This window comes from Myxocyprinus asiaticus, chromosome 50 (genome assembly GCF_019703515.2).
Source record: "Myxocyprinus asiaticus isolate MX2 ecotype Aquarium Trade chromosome 50, UBuf_Myxa_2, whole genome shotgun sequence".
In the NCBI taxonomy this organism is placed as follows: domain Eukaryota; kingdom Metazoa; phylum Chordata; class Actinopteri; order Cypriniformes; family Catostomidae; genus Myxocyprinus; species Myxocyprinus asiaticus.
This window is the reverse complement of record NC_059393.1, coordinates 7,725,869-7,747,500: the sequence shown is the minus strand read 5'-3', so window position 1 is coordinate 7,747,500 and position 21,632 is coordinate 7,725,869. Positions and strand designations below refer to the sequence as shown.

At 38.1% G+C, this 21,632-nt stretch overlaps 1 protein-coding gene across 13 annotated transcripts in view; it reads left to right on the top strand.

Moving 5' to 3' along the window:
- Positions 1-21,632, top strand: part of LOC127438663 (dedicator of cytokinesis protein 3-like) — a 260,066-nt gene that overhangs the window by 223,188 nt on the left and 15,246 nt on the right. For 11 of the 13 annotated variants that reach the window (XR_007896784.1, XM_051694383.1, XM_051694390.1 and 8 more), the window contains 18 exons: positions 1,208-1,306; positions 1,449-1,543; positions 4,931-5,006; positions 5,792-5,892; positions 7,651-7,709; positions 7,978-8,126; positions 9,407-9,492; positions 9,596-9,622; positions 9,757-9,852; positions 10,045-10,105; positions 10,218-10,311; positions 10,642-10,790; positions 13,278-13,364; positions 13,521-13,625; positions 17,456-17,597; positions 18,212-18,378; positions 18,500-18,586; positions 18,984-19,163. Coding sequence is in view for 12 of the 13 variants with exons in the window: in XM_051694383.1 (XP_051550343.1) it covers positions 1,208-1,306; positions 1,449-1,543; positions 4,931-5,006; positions 5,792-5,892; positions 7,651-7,709; positions 7,978-8,126; positions 9,407-9,492; positions 9,596-9,622; positions 9,757-9,852; positions 10,045-10,105; positions 10,218-10,311; positions 10,642-10,790; positions 13,278-13,364; positions 13,521-13,625; positions 17,456-17,597; positions 18,212-18,378; positions 18,500-18,586; positions 18,984-19,163 (1,860 nt within the window). In the remaining variant the exon portion in view is untranslated. The remainder of the gene's footprint in view (positions 1-1,207; positions 1,307-1,448; positions 1,544-4,930; positions 5,007-5,791; positions 5,893-7,650; positions 7,710-7,977; positions 8,127-9,406; positions 9,493-9,595; positions 9,623-9,756; positions 9,853-10,044; positions 10,106-10,217; positions 10,312-10,641; positions 10,791-13,277; positions 13,365-13,520; positions 13,626-17,455; positions 17,598-18,211; positions 18,379-18,499; positions 18,587-18,983; positions 19,164-21,632) is intronic. The other 2 variants (XM_051694384.1, XM_051694391.1) reach the window with 1 other exon arrangement.

Here is a 21,632-nt window from a genome sequence, read left to right as displayed (position 1 = left end):
CTATCTATCTATCTGTTTGTCTTGTCTATCTACTCTATCTCTCATAATTACTCCCTCCCTCACTGACTCACACATAATATGTCGTAATCCATGTTAGTCTTACTTTTCTTAAATTTAGTCTGTTGTCTGTAACATGTTGTTGGAAAAACTGTAATAATAATATGCTACTATTAGAACACAAACATACTTTGTTGTATGTGTTTGGATCCTTTGATTTAGATTTTGCATGCTTTGCCTGTAAACAGAACCAAAAATAAACTTGAGTATAAACTGTATGTGTACACACTGTATGTGTATACAGTGGCCCTAAAAAGTATTTGGACACTTAAGCCACACTTAGAAATATATGAATGTATGAAAAGCGGATCCTGCCTTGGAATAAAAAACAATATAAACTCACAATTGCATTATTTCTCACAAATCTGAGATTGCACAAATCTATTTCGCAATTGCAAAATAGGAAGACATAAACTCGCAATTGTTACTTTATTTTTTGCAATTGCAAACTATAAAGTTACAATTAATTCCAAGCAATAAAGCAATAAAGAATTGCAAGATAGGAAGTCACAATTGTGAGTTAATATCTTGAGAAATATAGAGTCACAATTATGGGTTATAAACAAGGTCGCAATTTTGAGGAATAAAGTCACAAAATTGTTATATCATGCAATTGCTACTATATCTAACAACTGTGCATTGATATCATGCAGTTGTGAGTTATAAAGTCAGATATTTGAGATAAAATGTCAGAATTACCTTTATTTTTATTTATCTTTATTATTTTTTATTTTTTTATCCCATGGCTGTATCAAGGCACCATTTAAATGTTAGGTTGCACTAAATACAAAATTTCACATTTCAGGTAGCACCTGCAAACAAATGATGCTAGAGCTTTTAATTATGAACAGTATATCTTTTGTTTTGCTTGAAAAGTGTGCTTGTGCTAAGTTTCTTTAAATAAATAACACTTGGTTTGGTATTTTGTTATGTGCTGTAATGACATTCAGATATTTTCAAAAGTTTTTGAATACTTTTTTGAGGCCAGTGTATGTATTATAGACAAAGACATGGTCTAATCAGACAGTGTTCACGCATGTCTCATTCATCCCACTCCCCTTCACACTTTGGATGAATTTGATTAACTGTCTGAGGGCCAGATGAACAGATTGATTGGCTCACAAAGACTTGCCTGCTTTCTGATTGGCAGGGGGAATACGTGTCCTGTCTCTTGTCCCTTTTGCGACAAATGTCGGACATTCACTTCCAACACCTTCTGGACAACTTTCAGAGCAAAGAGGAGCTCAAGGTGAACTGTCTAATGCATTTCAGAAATGACTCCTTCATTAACAATATCTTGATTAAAAATTGAATGAGTTAATTAATCCCAACACAACACAGTCAGTTAGATAGTAATAAAATGTCTCTTTATCCCTCTTCATCTCTTTCAGGAGTTCTTGCTGAAGATTTTCTGTGTGTTCAGAAACCTGATGAAGCTCAGTATATTTCCCAGAGACTGGAATGTCATGAGACTTCTGACCAGCAAGTGAGAATCGACCCCTCCTTTTTACTTAGAGACAAAGTTGAGCTACAGTTTGGAAACATCTCAAAACATTTAGTTTCCCTTTTTTATGAAACCTATATATGATCAAATGTATTTATCTGGAAATAACATATGAGTTCCTGTACAGTGACCCCAAAATTACACTACAGATATAAAGTCTTGTTTTCAGAGAAATCTATGAAAATATGATGAGGTTTATGCTTAAAACAAGAATAAATGTAATTAATTTAAAGGGAAAAAATATTGTTCTGACCCTATTGGCATTTGTTTTCTTGTTTATAAGGATAAACCTTAAAAGTATAAATATGTAAGATTTCTCTTAAAGGGATAGTTCACCCAAAAATGAAAATTTTCTCATCATTTACTCACCCTCATGCCATCCCCAGATGTGTATGACTTTCTTTCTTCAGCAGAACACAAACTAAATTTTTTAGAAGAATAACTCAGCTCTGTAGGTTCATACAATGCAAGTGAATGGTGATCAGACATTTGTAGCTCTAAAAATCACATAGAGGAAACATAAAAGAAATCCAGTGGTTAAATCCAAATCTTCAGAAGCAATATGATAGTTGTGGGTGAGAAACAATACAATATTTAAGATATTTGTAACTCTCCACTTTCAGTTTTACATCTGAAAGTCACATGTGGCACCTGTTTAGTTTCACCTTTCACATCTGAAAGTGAAAGTGGAGATTTAGAGTAAAAAATGACTTAAATATTGTTCTATTTCTCAAACACACCTATTATATTGCTTTTGAAAATGGTTTTAACAACTGGAGTCATATGAATTACTTTTATATTACCTTTATGTGATTTTTGGAGCTACAAAGGTCTGATCACCATTCACTTGCATTGTATGGACCTGCAGAGCTGAGATATTCTTCTAAAAAATTTAGTTTGTGTTCTGCAGAAGAAAGTCATACACATCTGGGATGGCATGAGGGTGAGTAAATGATGAGAGTATTTTCATTTTTGGGTAAACTATACCTTTTAATATCTTATATTAATGTCATTTTGCTTCTTAAGTAAATGTATCTTGTTTTAACAATGTTACATACACAGATCAGCCACAACATTAAAACCACCTGCCTAATATTGTGTAGGTCCCCCTCGTGCCGCCAAAACAGCACCAACCTGCATCTCAGAACAGCATTCTGATATTATATTCTTCTCATCACAATTGTACAGTGCGGTCATCTGAGTTACTGTAGACTTTGTCAGTTCAAACCAGTCTGGCCATTCTCTGTTGACCTCTCTCATCAACAAGGCATTTCCATCCACAGAACTGCTGCTAACTGGAAGTTTTTTGTTTTTGGCACCATTCAGAGTAAATTCTAGAGACTGTTGTGTGTGAAAATCCCAGGAGATCAGCAGTTACAGAAATACTCAAACCAGCCCATCTGGCACCAACAATCATCCATGTGATTATCTAATCAGCCAATCATGTGGCAGCAGTGCAGTGCATACAATCATGCATATACGGGTCAGGAGCTTTAGTTAATGTTCACATCAACCATCAGAATGGGGAAAAAATGTGATCTCAGTGAATTGGACCGTTTCATGATTGTTGGTGCCAGACGGGCTGGTCTGAGTATTTCTGTAACTTCCTGGACTTCCTGTCAAGCAGATGCCAGGTGGTTAGAATGGGCAGCAACATCTCTTCATCACTGACCCTCAACACTGGAGCCATGCAGGGCTGTGTTCTCAGCCCACTCCTGTATTCCTTGTACACACATGACTGTGTGGCAACACACATCTCCAATGCCATCATTAAGTTTGCTGATGATACGACAGTGGTAGGTCTGATCACTGACAATGATGAAACTCTGACACGCTGGTGTCAGGAGCACAACTTCTCCCTCAACGTCAGTAAGACAAAGGAGCTTGTGGTGGACTTCAGAAGAAGAGAAAGAGAACACAGCCCCATCACTATCAATGGAGCACCAGTGGAGAGAGTCAGCAGCTTCAAGTTCCTGGGTGTCCACATCACTGAGGAACTCACATGGTCCGTCCACACTGAGGCCGTTGTGAAGAAGGCTCATCAGCGCCTCTTCTTCCTGAGACGGCTGAGGAAGTTTGGAATGAACCGCCACATCCTCACACGGTTCTACACCAGCACTGTAGAGAGCATCCTGACTGGCTGCATCTCCGCCTGGTACGGCAATAGCACTGCCCACAACCGCAAAGCCCTGCAAAGGGTGGTGCGAACTGCCAGACACATCATCGGAGGTGAGCTTCCCTCCCTCCAGGACATATATACCAGGCGGAGTGTGAAAAAAGCTCAGAGGATCATCAGAGACTCCAGCCATGGGCTGCTCTCACTGCTACCATCAGGCGGGCGGTATTGCAGCATCAGGATCCGCACCAGCCGACTTCATGACAGCTTCTTCCCTCAAGCAATCAGACTTTTGAACTCTTGATTGCCCACGATCAAAATACATCAGCACTGCAATTTATTACTCTTATATCTCACACTGGACTGTCATAAATTATATTCTCTCTTAACAACACACTGGCAACTGACTATCAACCGACAGCCTGAATGTCAATACAGTACAATACGACCTGCTGTATAATTTATATATATTATATACTATATACAAATGCTATATATATATATATATACTATACTCCTGTATACTATACTATTTTTAATTGTATAATGTGTACTCTATATTGTGTGTATTGTATACTGTACAGTGTATGTTATTATTTGTATATTGTGTTGTGTGTAATTATGTGTATATTAGATTTTAAATTGTGTTGTGTAAATCTGATGTTTATTGTAAATTGGAACTGCACCCAAGAATTTCACACACTATTGCACTTGTGTATATAGTTGTGTGACAGTAAAAGTGATTTGATTTGATTTGATTTGATTAACTGCTGATTTTCACACACAACAGTCTCTAGAATTTACTCCGAATGGTGCCAAAAACAAAAAACATCCAGTGAGCGGCAGCTGTGCAGATGGAAATGCCTGGTTGATGAGAGAGGTCAACAGAGAATGGCCAGACTGATTCAAACTGACAAAGTCTACAGTAACTCAGATAACCGCTCTGTACAATTGTGGTGAGAAGAATATCAACTCAGAATGCTGTTCTGAGATTCAGGTTGGTGCTGTTTTGGCAGCACGAGGGGGACATACACAATATTAGGAAGGTGGTTTTAATGTTGTGGCTGATCTGTGTATTTGTTACTGAAAAACAAGACAAAAAAAAATAGTGATTGTGATTGTGATTTTTTTTTTTTTTGGCCTTCCATATACTGTATACTGTCATACCATCCGTTATCGTTACCACTTGCCAAAAAATATATTTTAATATTTATATTTGTTATTCTGATCATGATCTCTCATTCTTTTTGCAGTATCATTGTGAGCACAACTCAGTATCTGTCACCAGCTCTGCATAAGAGCTTTACGGATGCTGACTTTGATTTTAAGGTGTGTTACCATGATAACGTCAAACACACACTTCACTGTGCTGCACCAAAGACTCCCTGATCACATGCACTGAAACACAGTAAACATCATGTTCAAACATGGGCACACTGTCTCTTTTTCTAAAGATCACACATTCACATGTACACACACGTGCCTCCTCAGCGGTGCTGTATGGGTCTGTTCTGGAGTCCTGCTGTTGGACACTCTGGGTTCTCTCTAATCCACTCCAAAATGAAGCACAGCTCCCTGATCAAGACAGATGGTGCCACTAACCAGGCTCTGAAAAGTTTAAATCTACTGAATTATTCATGAAAGTTATCTTTCAGAGAAAAACAAGATGGAATTGTAGGCTTTCACTGAATACAGTAACATGGTTTACCTACAGTATGTTGTCCTCATTTGAAATTATGAACTAGAAAAAGCGAATGGGTGATTTAAATAGTGAAAAACGTAATAGTGACCAGATGCGTGAGTTAAAATATACACATACATTTTAACTTTGATTTAAAGGAATAGTTTACCCAAAATGAAAATTGTCATCTCACCTTCATGCAGCGCTTCACTTTAAAGCTTAAAAAAGGACCTGAAAGTACAGCATAGAAGTAGTCCATGTGACTTGTGCTTCATATTTGAGCATGCATGTTGAATGCACCTTGAGCATTCATGAGCATGCATGTTCCCATTAGAACTTGTTGTTGTTGTTGTTGTTGTTTTTAGCTAAAATACGCATGAATATGCAACGGACATGTTGCAAATTATTTTATTTTTTTATTTTTTTGCATCAGGTTTGGAATTCTTACTTCAGTCTGACAGTGTTGTTTATCAACCAGCCCAGTCTACAGCTGGAGATGCTCACACCAGCAAAGAGGAAGAAGGTCTTTGACAAGTAAGACTGATTCTGATGCATATGAAGCGCTTTTAGAAAAAAATATAAAATGACATAATTAGCATACCGATTCGATTTGTTCCCTTTCCTACATGAAGGAATATTCCAGGTAAAATGCAACTTTATATCTATCTGCAGCATCTGTGACAATGGAAGTCTATGGGGAAATGCATTCCGGAGGGTTTAGAAGTGTAGACATTTATAAAAAAAAATATATATAAATGACACTAATAAAAACACTAATAATTTACTGTATGAAACTGTGTGTTATTTGAGTTGTATAGTTGTCTAAATCGTCCTTTAGTGTTTGGGACTACTTTTCTAGGCAGATAAACATAGTATATGTCGCTGAGGTAATTCCATGTAAAAAGTGCTTCACGGATGTCCATTCCTGGTATCCTTATACATATTGGAAGTTACCCATTCTACTTTGTTTACAAAATTAGATATAGTTTTGCACCGACAAGGTTAGTATGCAATTTTATTACAGGGTGTTGAATATAACATGTATTCATAGTGTGGTATAATTGCCCCATAGACTTCCATTGTACTGGATGTACATTACTGTATATTTGTTCATAGTCATTTGATGAAAAAAAAAAAAATATTATTTTGCACAAACAAGGTTAGTATGCAATTTTATTACAGGGTGTTGAATATAACATGTATTCGTAGTGTGGTATAATTGCCCCATAGACTTCCATTGTACTGGATGTACATTACTGTATATTTGTTCATAGTCATTTGATGAAAAAAAAAAATATATAATTTTGCACAAACAAGGTTTGTAGGCAATTTTATCACAGTGTGTTAAAAATACTGTATTTCTAACGTTTATTTGTGGCGTTGCATACTTTCCCCATAGACTTGCATTATATGTGCATTACTGTAAATGTGTTCATGGTCATTTGATAAAAAAAAAAAAATATGTATAACTTTGCACAAACAAGGTTTGTAGGCAAATGTATCACAGTTTGTTAAAAATACTGCATCTTTAACGTATATTTGTGGTGTTGTACGTATACTTGCCCCATAGACTTCCATTGTAAGTGCATTACTGTAAATGTGCTCATGGTCATCTGATGAAAAAATAGATGTAACTTTGTACAATGTTGATTAACAAATTTATCACAGCACTGAATATGTGGTATCTTCAATGTTTATTTGTCGAACAGTATGTATAAAAAAAAAAGTTGGTTACCAGGAGGGAACCCCACTGTACATCACAGCAATTTAATTTGAGTTATTGTAGGAGGGCTGAGATTACTCCATGACTCATACTAGCCTCTGAGCTCTTCAGACTGTACGCTACATACTCATATTTAATCTTTTCCCGCTTGCGTTTCGTCCTTTTAATGTAAGCAAGGAGAACTGCATCTCATGAGTAATACATACCTGTTCCCTCAGCTAATGGTAAAATACTCAAAGCAAAGCATAAAAAGCCCATATGGTTTCCCAATCAAAACCGTATATGCTAAAATACACACAAGACTGCTTCACATAGTGCACGCATGCAAGATAGATGATCACCCTGTGAGTAAGGGGAATCGGGCGGTTGATTCCTCCATCGTCTTCCTCCATTCAGTTGTAGCCTTTAATCTTCAGCGCAGTGTGTGCCTTTTCAGTTGCTCTGAGTTCAGTTTCTGTGTTTGTTTCAAAGATTATCTTCTAACGCAGTTTAGAAGAGGTTTACTGTATATTGTATGCAGAGTCTGATTGTTCCTATTGTTTGTGGGGGGTTTTGTTTTGTTTTTGCAGGTATGGTGATATGAGAGTGATGATGGCTTATGAACTATTTAGCATGTGGCAGAATTTGGGTGAGTGTCTTGATTTTCTCTCTCTTCTATTAGATTTTTTGCTATGCTCTGCACGTACATATTGAAATGCACATGCACACATTCACTGTACTCCAGAAAGATAGTACTGCCCTCTAGAGGTGAAAGAAAGTACTGTGTTGAGTTCTGTTGTCAGGAAATCCATCACAGCTGAAACAGACCACATTTCATTCATTTGTATTCATGTTGGCCACCCATTGAAATTAAAAAAAAAAAAAAAAAGATGTTTGTTTGCTTGATTTGAATGCAGGTGAGAATAAGATCCACTTCATACCGGGAATGATCGGGCCATTTTTGGGTGTGACGCTCGTACCACAGAATGAAGTGCGGAATATAATGATCCCCATCTTTCACGATATGATGGACTGGGAACAGCGAAAGAACGGCAACTTCAAACAGGTGCAAACATGGTTTTTTGTGTCTGCATCTGTTGGTCTGCCTTTTTTTTTTTTTTTTTGCTTATTTTGTCTCGTTAACTTGTTCAGACCTCAATTATATGGTAGCAACAAAAAATTATGACCATGCTTTATTTATACTCTACATGCAACCATAAATTATAATAAATAAAAATGTGTGCGTGTATATATGGGTAGCTCAGCGAGTATTGACGAGTTTGAATCCAGGGTGTGCTGAGTGACTCCAGCCAGGTCTCCTAAGCAACCAAATTGGCCTGGTTGCTAGGGAGGGTAGAGTCACATGGGGTAACCTCCTCGTGGTCACTATAATGTGGTTCTCGCTCTCGGTGGGGTGCGTGGTGGGTTGTGCGTGGATGCCGCGGAGAATAGCGTGAAGCCTCCACACGCGCTATGTCTCAGCGGTAATGCGCTCAACAAGCTAGTGATAACATGCGTGGATTGACGGTCTCAGACGTGGAGGCAACTGAGTTTCGTCCTCCGCCACCCGGATTGAGGCGAGTCACTACGCCACCACGAGGACCTAGAGCGCATTGGGAATTGGGCATTCCAAATTGGGGAGAAAAAGGGGAGAAAATTAAAAAAAAAAAAAATTTGAAAGTAAGTTACACTAATATTTACTATAAATTGTTTCATATAATATAATAAAAAAAATACATTTATTCATTATTAAATAATTGTAATAAATATATACACTAAATAATAAATATATTATTAATGCGAATGAATGTAAATATAGGTTGTTCTTGAGAAATCAAGATTATAACTAAATATTATAATATTTTAAACAAAAGAAATAAAATATTAAAAGTAAAATAATAAATATTACATAATAAAATGTACCTCAATAACTTACATTAAGACCCACTATCCATTAGAATAGATATCAAAACAATCCAGTATAATAAATATCACTGGTTTACTAATGTCACCTCTCAGCTTCACATTAAAACTGTCAAACTACTTTGTATGTAGTTATAACATGTATATAAATATAATGCAATAATGCCACACTTTTCTGTCTTTTGTCACATGCCACCAAGCTTCATTTTAAAGCAAAAAATGCATGATATTACACTCATAAACTGACATAGCAGCATCCAATCTCATAACAGTCCAATCTGTTGTCCAAAAACCTTTATAAAAACATCAGAGAAAAGTGATGTCCATTAGAATGAACACTGGGTCAGAATGGGTTAATTAAGTTCCATTCAGTGTCATCCATTCCTGTAACTGTGCAGAGTTCAAATTAAGCTTATGTTGTAGGTGGAGGCAGAACTGATTGACAAGCTGGACAGTCTGGTGTCGGAAGGCAAAGGAGACGAGAATTACAGAGAACTCTTCAGTTTGCTGTAAGTACACACACATACACGCTCTCTCTGGTCCCTTTCATTTTTGAGAGCTCTTGTCATAACCTGAGTGTCTCTGCTTTGCCTTGTGCTGCGGGATAATTAGAACTCAACTTTTTGGACCATACCCCAGGTAAGAAGAAACTAACCCTGTTCAACCAATCAGATGCCACTAATAACAGCCGACAATCAATGATCCATTCGAAGGCACTCTTTTTACATTCACGTTTCTTTATAACTGTGTATTTGTGTGCTGTTTGTGTTTAGTCTGTTGGAGAAGATTGAGCAGGAGACCTGGAGGGAGACTGGCATCTCGTTCGTCACGTCTGTCACACGCCTCATGGAACGACTGCTGGACTACAGGTAATCTATGGATAAGATAACTCTATGTGCCATAAGGGAACTTCAAGACTCACATAGCCAGATGGCTTGCCCTATCCACAATGCAACTCCCTGGCAACCACTTACAACACTTTAGCACCATGGTGGCAAGTTTTTCTTGGGCTAGCACCACTCAAATTGACTTTAGAATTGCCTACTCTCTTGTGTTGGCAGGGACTGTATGAAAGGTGATGAAACAGAAAACAAGAAAATAGGTTGCACCGTCAACCTGTTGGTGGGTCTTACACCTTATTTGATCCCCTGTTAACTTAATATACAGTAAATGCTTTAGTGTCATATATTGTTTTTGGAAATACTAACCTAATTATTTTTTGATGTCATGATAGAATTTCTACAAATCAGAGATTAATAAGGAGGAGATGTATATCCGATACATTCACAAGCTTTGTGACATGCACCTGCAGGCTGAAAACTACACAGGTGAGACATGAGCATAAATCAGAGATTATTGAAGATGCTTGCACACCACATTCATAATTTGTTAAACAGTAGATCACCACCTAATACTCTCGGATTTTAAAGTAACTTTAAATTGACAATTTATTTACATTGACATTTAATTGTTTGGCAGATGCTTTTTTTTATTTTATTGTTTTTAAGTGACTTACAGTGTATGTCATTATATGTATTGAATTGAACTGGGAATTGAACCCATGTCCTTGGTGTTGCTAGAGCCATGCTTTATCAGCTGAGCTAAAAGAAAGTATTATACAAGAGTTAATAAGATATACCAACTGATGTGTTTCACAGAGGCGGCGTTTACTCTGCTGCTGTACTGGGAGCTTTTACACTGGGAGGAAAGACCACTGCGAGAATTCCTGCACTATCCTGCACAGAGTGAATGGCATCGCAAAGAGGGTCTCTGCCGTAAGGTCATCCACTACTTCAACAAGGGGAAGGTAGGCTTCTTGCACATTGGAGTGTATACAAGTATGTACTTTATGTATGGGGTACTTCTAAGAAATGTTGATGTTGCTAGGGAGCATATGTAAATTTAATGTAGAATTTAAGATATTTAATGTCTTCATGTATTGCTGTTCTCTGTTGACTTTGTATAATCCTTGCAGTTTTTTTGTTTGTTGTTGTTGTTGTGATAAATGGAGTGAATAAAGAAAATTCTTCCTTTGTTTTTAGCATTGTTAAACAAGACCCATTTACTCTGCTCAATGGTATCTGTAATATTATAATTAGTAGTAGTAGTAGTAGTAGTAAAGGCACAAATCTTTCTTCCAGCGTTTCCACAAATTTGAGGTTTGATTGTGGGAAAAGTAATTTTATTGCTGATTATTGCATCACATTTACATGATTTCCACATAATTGCAATTTATAGACATGTTCAGTGTTGGGTAACGTTACTTTTAAAAGTAACTCGTTAGAATATTGCGCTACTCCTTATAAAAGTAACTTAATTTATTAAAAAGTGATTTTTTTTTTATAGAAAGTAAAGCTTTAATTTTACATTTGCATACTTTTTTTCTCACAGCCACTTTCTCTTCTGCTATGCTATACATTCCATACAAATAAGCCATGCATTACATACAAGCGACATTACAGGTCATGTTAGCTACTGTTCAAAACTCATGTCAAAAAAACATTGTAAACAAACAGATATTTCGAAAGTAGGTCTTCACGTCATATTTATAATACAGAATCATGTTTTGTTTTTCCATCAACATGGCAGCCAATATGAATAATAAAGAATAACCACTGTCGTACCTAAAGCAGCAAAGTCCAACACTAGAACCTGCATCATATACTGTATGTCATCATATGCGGTGCCCATCGACAATGCCAAAGTCAACTTGAGATGTTTTTCAAAAGTCAGGATAAAATTCAGTGGGGAATGCCAGCCTAACATGTTCAAGGTCTGATGAATAAATGAATATTTTTTCACTTAAGTCATCTCAGTGCACGCTTGTTTTGATTTGATCCACAGTGCGTACAAACGCCACAACTTCAAAGGCGCATTTTGATACAACTTGGAATAGTTGGAATAGTTTTTAATGGAATAGTTTTTAATGCCACCAAAATGTAATTAAAAAAATTTTTTTTTTCATGAATCAAACTACTTGTTTATTATAAAACAAAAATATAGAATATTTTTAGAAACTAAGAAATTTTCTCTGTGTACACAATCGATGTAGAACGTTGCTCGGAGCCACAGATCCAGTCAGCTTTTCTCATCCCATTCTCCCAGTTACAGGGAGCTGTAACACGGAGCAGTTTGGCTGCATAAGTCTGTGAATTGAGCGAGTATTTCACCCTGTGTATCTTGTCATGTCCAGTAGAATACTAGTCTTATAATCCCTCTGCCTTTTTAATGCAGTGTGTATTAACACACGAATCAACCATGTTTAATTCAACCGAATGTTGACCTCATTTTACTTTAAACACGAAATGTGCATGCGCGTTAGAGAGTTGATTGACAGCCGATGTCTGTATCTAAAAGGTGAATGACTCTTTTACCTGCAAGGCGGGACTTCCTTTCTACATCCATTGACTGTTAGGTGCTAGAGCTTCTTGGTGGGGCATTCTAATTTCTCTCATTCATTTAAATAGAAGTGACTCATCTCTGCTAAAATAGTCTCTGGCCTCACACTCTATAGAAATACAATGCCCATAATGTCTCCTCCCTGAAGTTTGCACACTTTTACTCCTAATTTCTCACAGTACAGGGACAGTAGATGTGTACAAAAGCAACGCGTTACTTTATTTAAAAAGTAACTCAGATATTATGGTATTATGGTATCAGATATATAATAAAAAATATATACTTTACTCATTACTCGAAAAAGTAATCTGATTACGTAACATGCGTTAATTTTATCGCGTTACCCCCAAAACTGGACATGATTAAGAAATTTAAGATTAAAATTTGAAAATCTTATGTTGACATCCATTGATAGAATGTTCAGTATTTCAAATTTGTGATGATGTAATACTGTCATATCGATCTGTGACTGGTCACTTTCTTGCATTTATTTGCATACTGAACTGTGATTGTCTTCTGTTTCTTTTTAACCATTTAACTTTTTGTAGCCGCCTTTACATTTGTAAGAAAATACAAATTTGAAGTAATTATTAATGATTAAAAGGATCCAATGTCTTGAAGAAAAAAAAAAAAACTGGAGGCCATTTAGTCTGCTTAATGTTGACTGTACGATTTTTCACATTTGGATTCTATTACAAACCTGATATAAAACAAAATGCATGCTGAGTGTCATGACAATGCCAATGGTGGCTGAGATGTGGCATTTCTTATTACTTACAAAGCTATAAGCTTAAATTATTTTGCTGCCTTGAAAACACTGGTGTTTCATTCTGAAAATGCAAATTTAATTATAAATGCACATTAAACCTGTTGTTCTGCTTTTATGTGTTCTTAGTGTTGGGAGTATGGTGTCCCGCTGTGCCGAGAACTAGCCTTTCAGTACGAGTCTCTTTATGATTATCAGAGCCTCAGCTGGATACGGGTCAGTGCATTTTATATGACATTCTTTTCCATGTGAATTTATGAATAGAGATTATATAACAACACTTTCAGTGGACTACATTGCTATTAATGTGCTGTTATGCATTATTATGCTGATGAGGCAGCCAACCCTGTCTGACTATTTATTTCGATACAGAAAATGGAGGCAGCGTATTATGACAATATCATGGAACAGCAGAGACTAGAGCCGGAGTTCTTCAGGGTGGGCTTTTATGGGCGGAAATTCCCCTTCTTCCTCAGGGTAAACACAATTTCAAAACCTTTATGCACTGATAATATTAATGGTGATCTGCTCTGTTTCTTTTTCAGTGACTGTAAATATGAAATTTATATACACACAAATATGTCTAAAATCATTTTCAATGATAAAAATAAAAAAATAAAGAAAATTGGAGGCCATTTACTCTGCCTAATGCTGACTGCAAGATTTATTTATAAATTTTTTTGTCATTGTAAATGTTTTTCAGGTAACTTAAAAATGTACTTCATGTGATCTAAATTAACTGGCTGTATTTAATTTAAACTAGGGCTGTCGATTTAACGCATTAATTCAGTGTGAATAATTGTATAAAAAATAGCATGTTAAAAAAATTTATGCAATTAATCTTGCCCCTGACCATAATATGGAAGCTTGAAGTACCACCTGTTTTCTCCAGGGGGCAGTAAGCAAAACTTCAGCTGTATAGGCAACGAGCAGCTGTACAGAGTACAAAACAACCCTTCAGCAGACAGCACAACACAAGGATGTTCTTGCATTCAAAACACAGCTTGATGGAGCGCAAATACAAATTAAGGGATCACAAGATGTGTTCTTCTAAGTATTAAACTACATTTAACTTGACACAGCGACCTAAAAAATTTATTTTTATGACGCAACGCAACCAAAGTGAGATGCTCCAAAAGTGTCTGTCTGACACATGTGTACATTGATGGGACCTTAGACAAGCCCTCATAATAAATCTCTGACTGATTGACAAATTCACTTGTAAAATGGATTGCTATGAACTGTATGCCAATGATTGGCTTATGTTCAATAATATTTAAATAAACAATACATTGGATTCTAAAGCGCTTTTTGTATTGTCTAATCAATGCTTAACTCAGGGTTCGTACAAAGTCCTTGAAGTGCTTGAATTTGGCTTTTTCATATTTAAGTCCTGGAAAACCTTTGAAAATAGCAATTTTTATCAAGAGGTGCTTAAAAAGTTCTTGAATTAAAGAACATTTTAATATACGTTGCTTAAATCATTTAATAAATGAATGTATTTATTTATTTTTGGAAAAACACGACGACAGACCACTAGACCACTGCTGAAGCAGGCAGCGCATAGTCGCCGCTGTCACGTGGCACTTGTTACTTTTGACAGCGGTGTTCAGAATGGGCCAATCACAATCAATTGTTACTGGAGGATTTAAAATATATATGTTTTATAAATACTGCTGTGGTGGATTTAAGAAGTATGAATTCTTGCAATTCAGTTTTAATTAAAAATTACTCTCCAGAGTGAAAAAATTAGATGAGATGTAAAACGTTTTGAATGATTTGGATGCAGATCAATGGAGGATTCAGTTTTGTGAGCCGTCTAGCGTCCCCTTGTATAATTAAAGCTTTGTTTCTCACAAAATAGGTTATTTCTGACAACATCTGGGTCAATATCAAAATATGATGACAAACATGTCCCTTGACTTTTTTAGCCATGAAAAAGCTTTCAAATAGCCAAATAAAATTTTTAATTAAAAGGTATCATTCTATAACCTAACCTTTAAAATGATAAGAAATAGCTTGTCTCTGTTTTGCAATTTTTTTAAATTGTCAATTGCCTGAAAAAAAATCCTTGTCCCCTTCATCTGGTACACCACTTCTGTGACATGTAAAGTTATTTGTGTATTTATTTTGTACTTATTTTTAATAAAAGCATTAGTGCAAGAAGTGTGCACAAATGTGTGCAAAAAAGCAAAACAAAATTATTATTAATCATTTAAATTATTTTAAATGAATGTTTGTCCATTGAATTCATGGATATTATGTTTTAACATTTATTTAAATACAAATTGTTGTGGAAAATAATTTCTAAGGTCAAAGTTCAGAGGCTGCTTAAATTTGCATGTAGTGTTTTTCCCAGCATGTTAAGAAGTTATTAATTCACATTTGAACTAATATTTTCACAAACATATCTGGTGTTGTAACCCATTTATCCCTTAAATAGTGTTAATTCAGTGTTAACTTACTTTGTTCGTGAAACAAAATTAAATAATAAAAGAAAGAACAACAGCCAAGTTGTCCTTTATGAATAAATAATGGCAACATGTTATAAAATGTTTACCATGAGCATTTATAGGCAAAAATTTTACTGAATGGAAGATTTCAGTATTTTGTAAGTTGGAAAATCAACATCTTTTGAGAATGACCCATTTGCAGTTTGGGTCAGTTCCTCACATAAATCTGTTGTGTGACTTTAGAAAACATGGAACATAGCACATGATATATGTATACACACACAACAATTAGCCACAGCATTAAAACCACCTGCCTAATATTGTGTAGGTCCCCCTCGTGCCACCAAAACAGCTCTGACCTGTCAAGGCATGGACTCAACAAGACCTCTGAAGGTGTCCTGTGGTATCTGGCACTTTTAAGTCCTGTAAGTTGTGAGGTGGGGCCTCCATTGAACGGACTTATTGGTCCAGCTCATCCCATAGATGCTCAATCGGATTGAGATCTGGGGAATTTGGAGGCCAAGTCAACACCTTGAACTCTTTGTCATGTTCCTCAAACCATTCCTGAACAATTATTTTCAGTGTGGCAGGGCGCATTATCCTGCTGAAAGAGACCACTGCCATCAGGGAATACCGTTGCCATGAAGGGATGTACGTACATGGTCTGCAACAATCTTTAGGTAGGTGGTATGTGTCAAAGTAAAATCTATATGAATGCCAGGACCCAAGGTTTCCCAGCAGAACATTTCCCGGAGCTTCACACTGCTTCCGCCAGCCTGCCTTCTTCCCATGGTGCATCCGGCTACCATCTCAACTGCAGGTAAACAACGCACGGCTGTCCACATGATCTAAAAGAAAACATGATTCATCAGACCAGGCCACCTTCTTCCATTTCTCCATTGTCCTGTTGTGACACTCTCGTGCCCATTGTAGGCACTTTCGGCAGTGGACAGGGGTCAGCATGGGTACTCTGACTGGTCTGCAGCTACGCTGCCCCCTACACAGCAAGCTGCGATGCACTGTCTGTTCTGACACCTTTCTATCATGGCCGGCATTAAGTTTTTTCAGCAATTTATGCTACAGTAGCTCTTCTGTGGGAAAGGACAAGACAGGTTAGCCTTCGCTCACCACGCGCATCAGTGAGCCTTGGTCGCTGGTTCACCGGTTGTCCTTCCTTGGACCACTTTTGGTAGGTACTAACCACTGCATACCGGGAACACCCCACGAGACCTGCCATTTTGGAGATGCTCTGACCCAGTTGTCTAGCCATCACATTCTGGCTCTTGTCAAAGTCACTCAGATCCTTACGCTTGCCCATTTTGCCTGCTTCCAACACATGAAATTCAAGAACTGGCTGTTCACTTGCTGCCTAATATATCCCACCCAATGACAGGTGCCATTGTAACGAGATAATGTTATTCACTTCACCTGTCAGTTGTTTTAATGTTGTGGCTGATCGATGTGTATATATATATATATATATATATATATATGTATGTGTGTGTGTGTGTGTGTGTGTGTGTGTGTGTGTGTGTGTGTGTAAATATTTAAAGATAACTATTTATAATTATTTCATCATTATATATTGAATTATTGTTATTTGAGGGGCTTTCTCAGCAAATATTTATATATGCGATTAATTGTGATTACTTTAATTTATTAATCAGGACACCATGTAATTAATTCGATTAAAAAATGTTATCGATTGACATCCCTAATTTAAATATATTATTTAACATTTAACATGAATGTATAAACCTGATCATATTGGGTTGCACCAACAAAAGGAAGGTGATAAATGTACGTTTTCATTTTATACATTGTACCCCTCTCATTATCTTTCTCTTCACACAGAATAAGGAGTTTGTTTGCCGGGGACATGACTACGAAAGGCTTGAAGCTTTTCAGCAAAGAATGCTGGGTGAATTTCCACAAGCTATTGCCATGCAGCACCCTAATCAACCAGATGAGGGAATTTTGCAGGGTGATGCCCAGTGTATCCTTCATCATAATAAGCAGTTTACTTGGTTTGGAGGCTTTGGAGTGAAAGGGTATAGTGAAATGGCATTTTTGAGGTTCAGGTGAGGCTTAGTGAATTTTCACATCACACGGTTTGCAATACTTCAACACCACTGAATGTTCATATTATCATCCAGCAGGATACATGCACAGTTAGTGAGATTAAACCATTTGAAGAGTCTTTTTTCCCAGTAGAGTGTTTTGCAAATGCTGAAGCTACTCTGGGTAGTTCAGAATTAGTTTGTGGTTTATTTGACTATTCAACAATTTGCACTAAAAATGACATTATATGCCTTTGTTGTTGTTGTTTTTGTTGTTGTTGTTGTTGTTTAGAATAGTTCATTTTAAAATGGAAATGTACTCACTCTTATGACATTCTAAACATGTAAATAGTAATAATAATAATAACTCCTTAGAACGTCAAGATTTTTTGCTACACAAAAGTGATGTGGGATTTAGGATTTCAAGTTTCAAAATGTGGCAAAAAAAAAAAAAAAAAAAAAAAAAAACTACAGGAGTGCATACTATTCCTTTAAAGTACTTTTGTACAAAATACTCTAGCTATGTTTTCTTTAATGTAAGGCGCCATAGACTTACAGATCTACGCAGTTACTCCAGTTTCAGAAAATGTAGATGTGCTGCAGATGGACCGTGTACCTGACCGCATCAAAAGCTTCTACAGAGTCAATAATGTCAGACGATTTCGTTATGACCGACCCTTCCACAAAGGGCCGAAAGACAGGGAGAATGAATTTAAGGTGAACGTAAAAATATTGGAAAAAAATTACCTTTATGTGTTTGAAAGGAACACTATTTGGTATATTAATTTAGCATCAGATGTAAGCTGATGTTGTGTCATGTTGGCGCTTTGTTTTTCAGAGTCTCTGGATTGAGCGGACTACACTTATCCTCACCCACCCTCTGCCTGGAATCTCCCGCTGGTTTGAAGTGGAAAAGCGAGAGCTGGTGGGTGATTCATATGCGTAGCTTCACCATCATCCAAATAAAGCCTTAACATATCACAAATGTAAAGAGGCATTTTTGTAGATGATGAACATGGAATGTTCTTTCATTGTAACTTAAATTATCCTAAAAAATAAAAAAATATTTTGCAAGAATCCTTGTTGTACAACTACCTATTTAAAAAGAAACTACATTTAATTTAATTAAGGTAAATTAAAAAATGTGCTTCATGTGGTAACATCTCAATTAGGTAGTTTTCTTAAGTCAAAAATATTATTTAATTCAACTGAATAAACCCAACTTCGGTAGATAAGATTAAACCAACACAAGTCTTTTATTTATTTATTTTTTTCACATTCCTAATGTGTACATTACTCTGTCTTTGTCATTCATTATGTAGGTTGAAGTTAGTCCGCTGGAGAACGCCATTTATGTGGTGGAAAATAAGAACCAGGAGCTTCGCACACTGATCAGCCAGTACCAGCACAAGCAGCTTCACGGAAACATTAACTTGCTCAGCATGTGCCTCAACGGAGTCATCGACGCGGCCGTCAATGGGGGCATAGCCAGATATCAGGAAGTGAGTGGCAGAATTACTGTCCCAACTCTTAGGCATTTTAGTAAAGAGGTCAACATGAAATCAAAATGGACCTCATTTCCTTTAATACATGTCTTAATGTAAATGATTCATAGGTGCAAATTTTTCCAAAGAAAAACCTTTTTGTCACTTTAATCTTTCATTCAAATGCAGGTACTTGCATCTTGTCGGCTGACGTCACCTAGGCAGTGCAAGCTATGTGTTAATGTAAACCAATAGCTAAATATCTATCTATGCATTTTCCACCATAATCTGCCCAGTTGTTATTATCCAGTCAATTACCATTGGATAAAATCAAGCCCTGCCCTCATTGTATATTGTTTTCACTCAGAAAAAAAGGGCTGCAAATGTTGTTTCATGTTGAATTTAAAGATCAACAAGATATGTAAAGTTTGTCAAGACAAACTTTGATTTTGGCTTCAAGCCTTGTCTGAATGTTTAAAATAGTTTTAAAAGATATAATTTGATGGTTATACAGACATTACACTAAGACAAACAGCCAGCTAGCTAGTCACACATACTGTTTTATAGATAGATAAACCATCAGATGGATGGATGGATGGATTGGATGAATGGATGGATGGAATTTGCATGCCACTCCCCCGAACATACGGGTATAAAAGGAGCTGGCTCGCAACCAGTCATTCAGGTTTTGTGCTGAGGAGCCGAGACAAGGTCCTGGCCATTTCAGCGGGTAGTTCAGTATTGTGGCAAGAGGGACACAACGTCTCGTTCCCTCAATCAGGGAACGGAGGTTATGAATGTAACCAGGACGTTCCCTATCTGTCACTCACTCAACTTTGTGTCGATGTAGTAACACTAGGGGTCCCTATACGAAACACCACAATAAGCTGAACTGTGTTACGTGGACTGGCAGTGCGAGACGGGCAGACCGCTGTGTGCCTTGTAACCAGTACACCAGGCTGTTTTACGAACGTTGAACGGTCCTTTGGGAACAAGTCGACTTGCCCAACAAATAGGGCCAGGCTAGCCCAGTCGTGGCCTCTTTTCCTCTTTTTTTCTCCCCAAAAAGAGTGGAATTTTGTTTACCGGCTGGGGGCCATAAGTGTCTACGTCGGGGGGGTGTCACTCCCAAGGGGAAGACACCGCGGAGACCACACCCCACCCGGGTGGGGGGGGGGCATTTAGAGTGGAAATACGTCACATGGTCTTACCAAGTCTTGTCGGAAGTATGTCATGTGGAGAAGTCCCATTGTAGGTCCTACCCGAGAGGGGAGGAACTCTATAAACACGGTGACCGGGGGCAGAGGACCCTCTGCCCAAGGAAGATGCAGTTTACCGACAGAGAAACGATTTAGCGGCAGATATATCACATGGGGTCACCTATGGGGAACCAGCACATGTGGAGCACCTACCCCCGTACAGGGCTTAGTTAGCACATGTATTGTGCTGGCAGTGAGTTTCTCCGCAAACTCGCCTGCCACAGGGCTAAGGAGGAAAGTCATCCAGGGATCACAACTTGTGAACACGACTGGGAGTCAAAAGCACATGTCTTCACCTCAGGGGAGGGGAAAGGCACTATGCGCAAGCGGTACACCCGGCCAGCTGTCCTGGAACTCACCTGCTCGTACCTGACAATATACGGGATGAGACCGGCTCAACCCAGAGATTGTAGAACCTCGCAAAGGAGTTGGGTGTTGCCCAGTCCACTGCTCTGCAGATGTCTGCCAAAGAGGTGCCATTGGTCAGTGCCCAGGAGGCCGCCACACTCCTAGTAGAGTGGGCTCATAGCCCCACGGGGGGCGGCACTTCCTGAGAGTGATATGCCATCACGATGGCATCAATGACCCAATGGGCAATCCTCTGTTTGGAGACAGCGCTCCCTTTCTGCTGTCCACCAAAGCAGACCTAGTGCTGCTCGGAGCTTCTAAAGCTCTGCGTGTGATCCAAATAGATGCGTAAAGCACGCACCAGACACAGCAACGCCAAGGCTGGGTATGCCTCCGCCCGGGGCAGTGCTTGCAGGTACACCACCTGATCTCTAAACAGGGTCGTGGGAACCTTGGGCACATAGCCCGGTCGGGGTCTCAGGATCACGTGAGAGTAGCCCGGATCGAACTCCAGGCACGTTTCGCTGACCGAGAACGCCTGCAGTTCCCCAAATCTCTTGATGGAAGTGAGCGCAGTCAGGAGGGCAGTCTTACAGAGAGTGCCTTAAGCTCAACTGACTCCAGGGGCTCGAAGGGAGCTCCTCGTAGACCCCGAAGGACTACAGAGAGGTCCCACGAGGGGATGAGGTGCGGTCTGGAGGGATTCAACATCCTAGTGCCTCTCGGGAACCTGATGATCAAGTCATGCTTCCCAAATACTTACCATCTACTGCATCGTGATGTGCCGAAATGGCAGCTACATACACCTTCAAGGTGGAGGGGGACAGCCGCCCCTCCAGCCTCTCCTGCAGGAAGGAAAGCACCGATCTGACTGCGCACC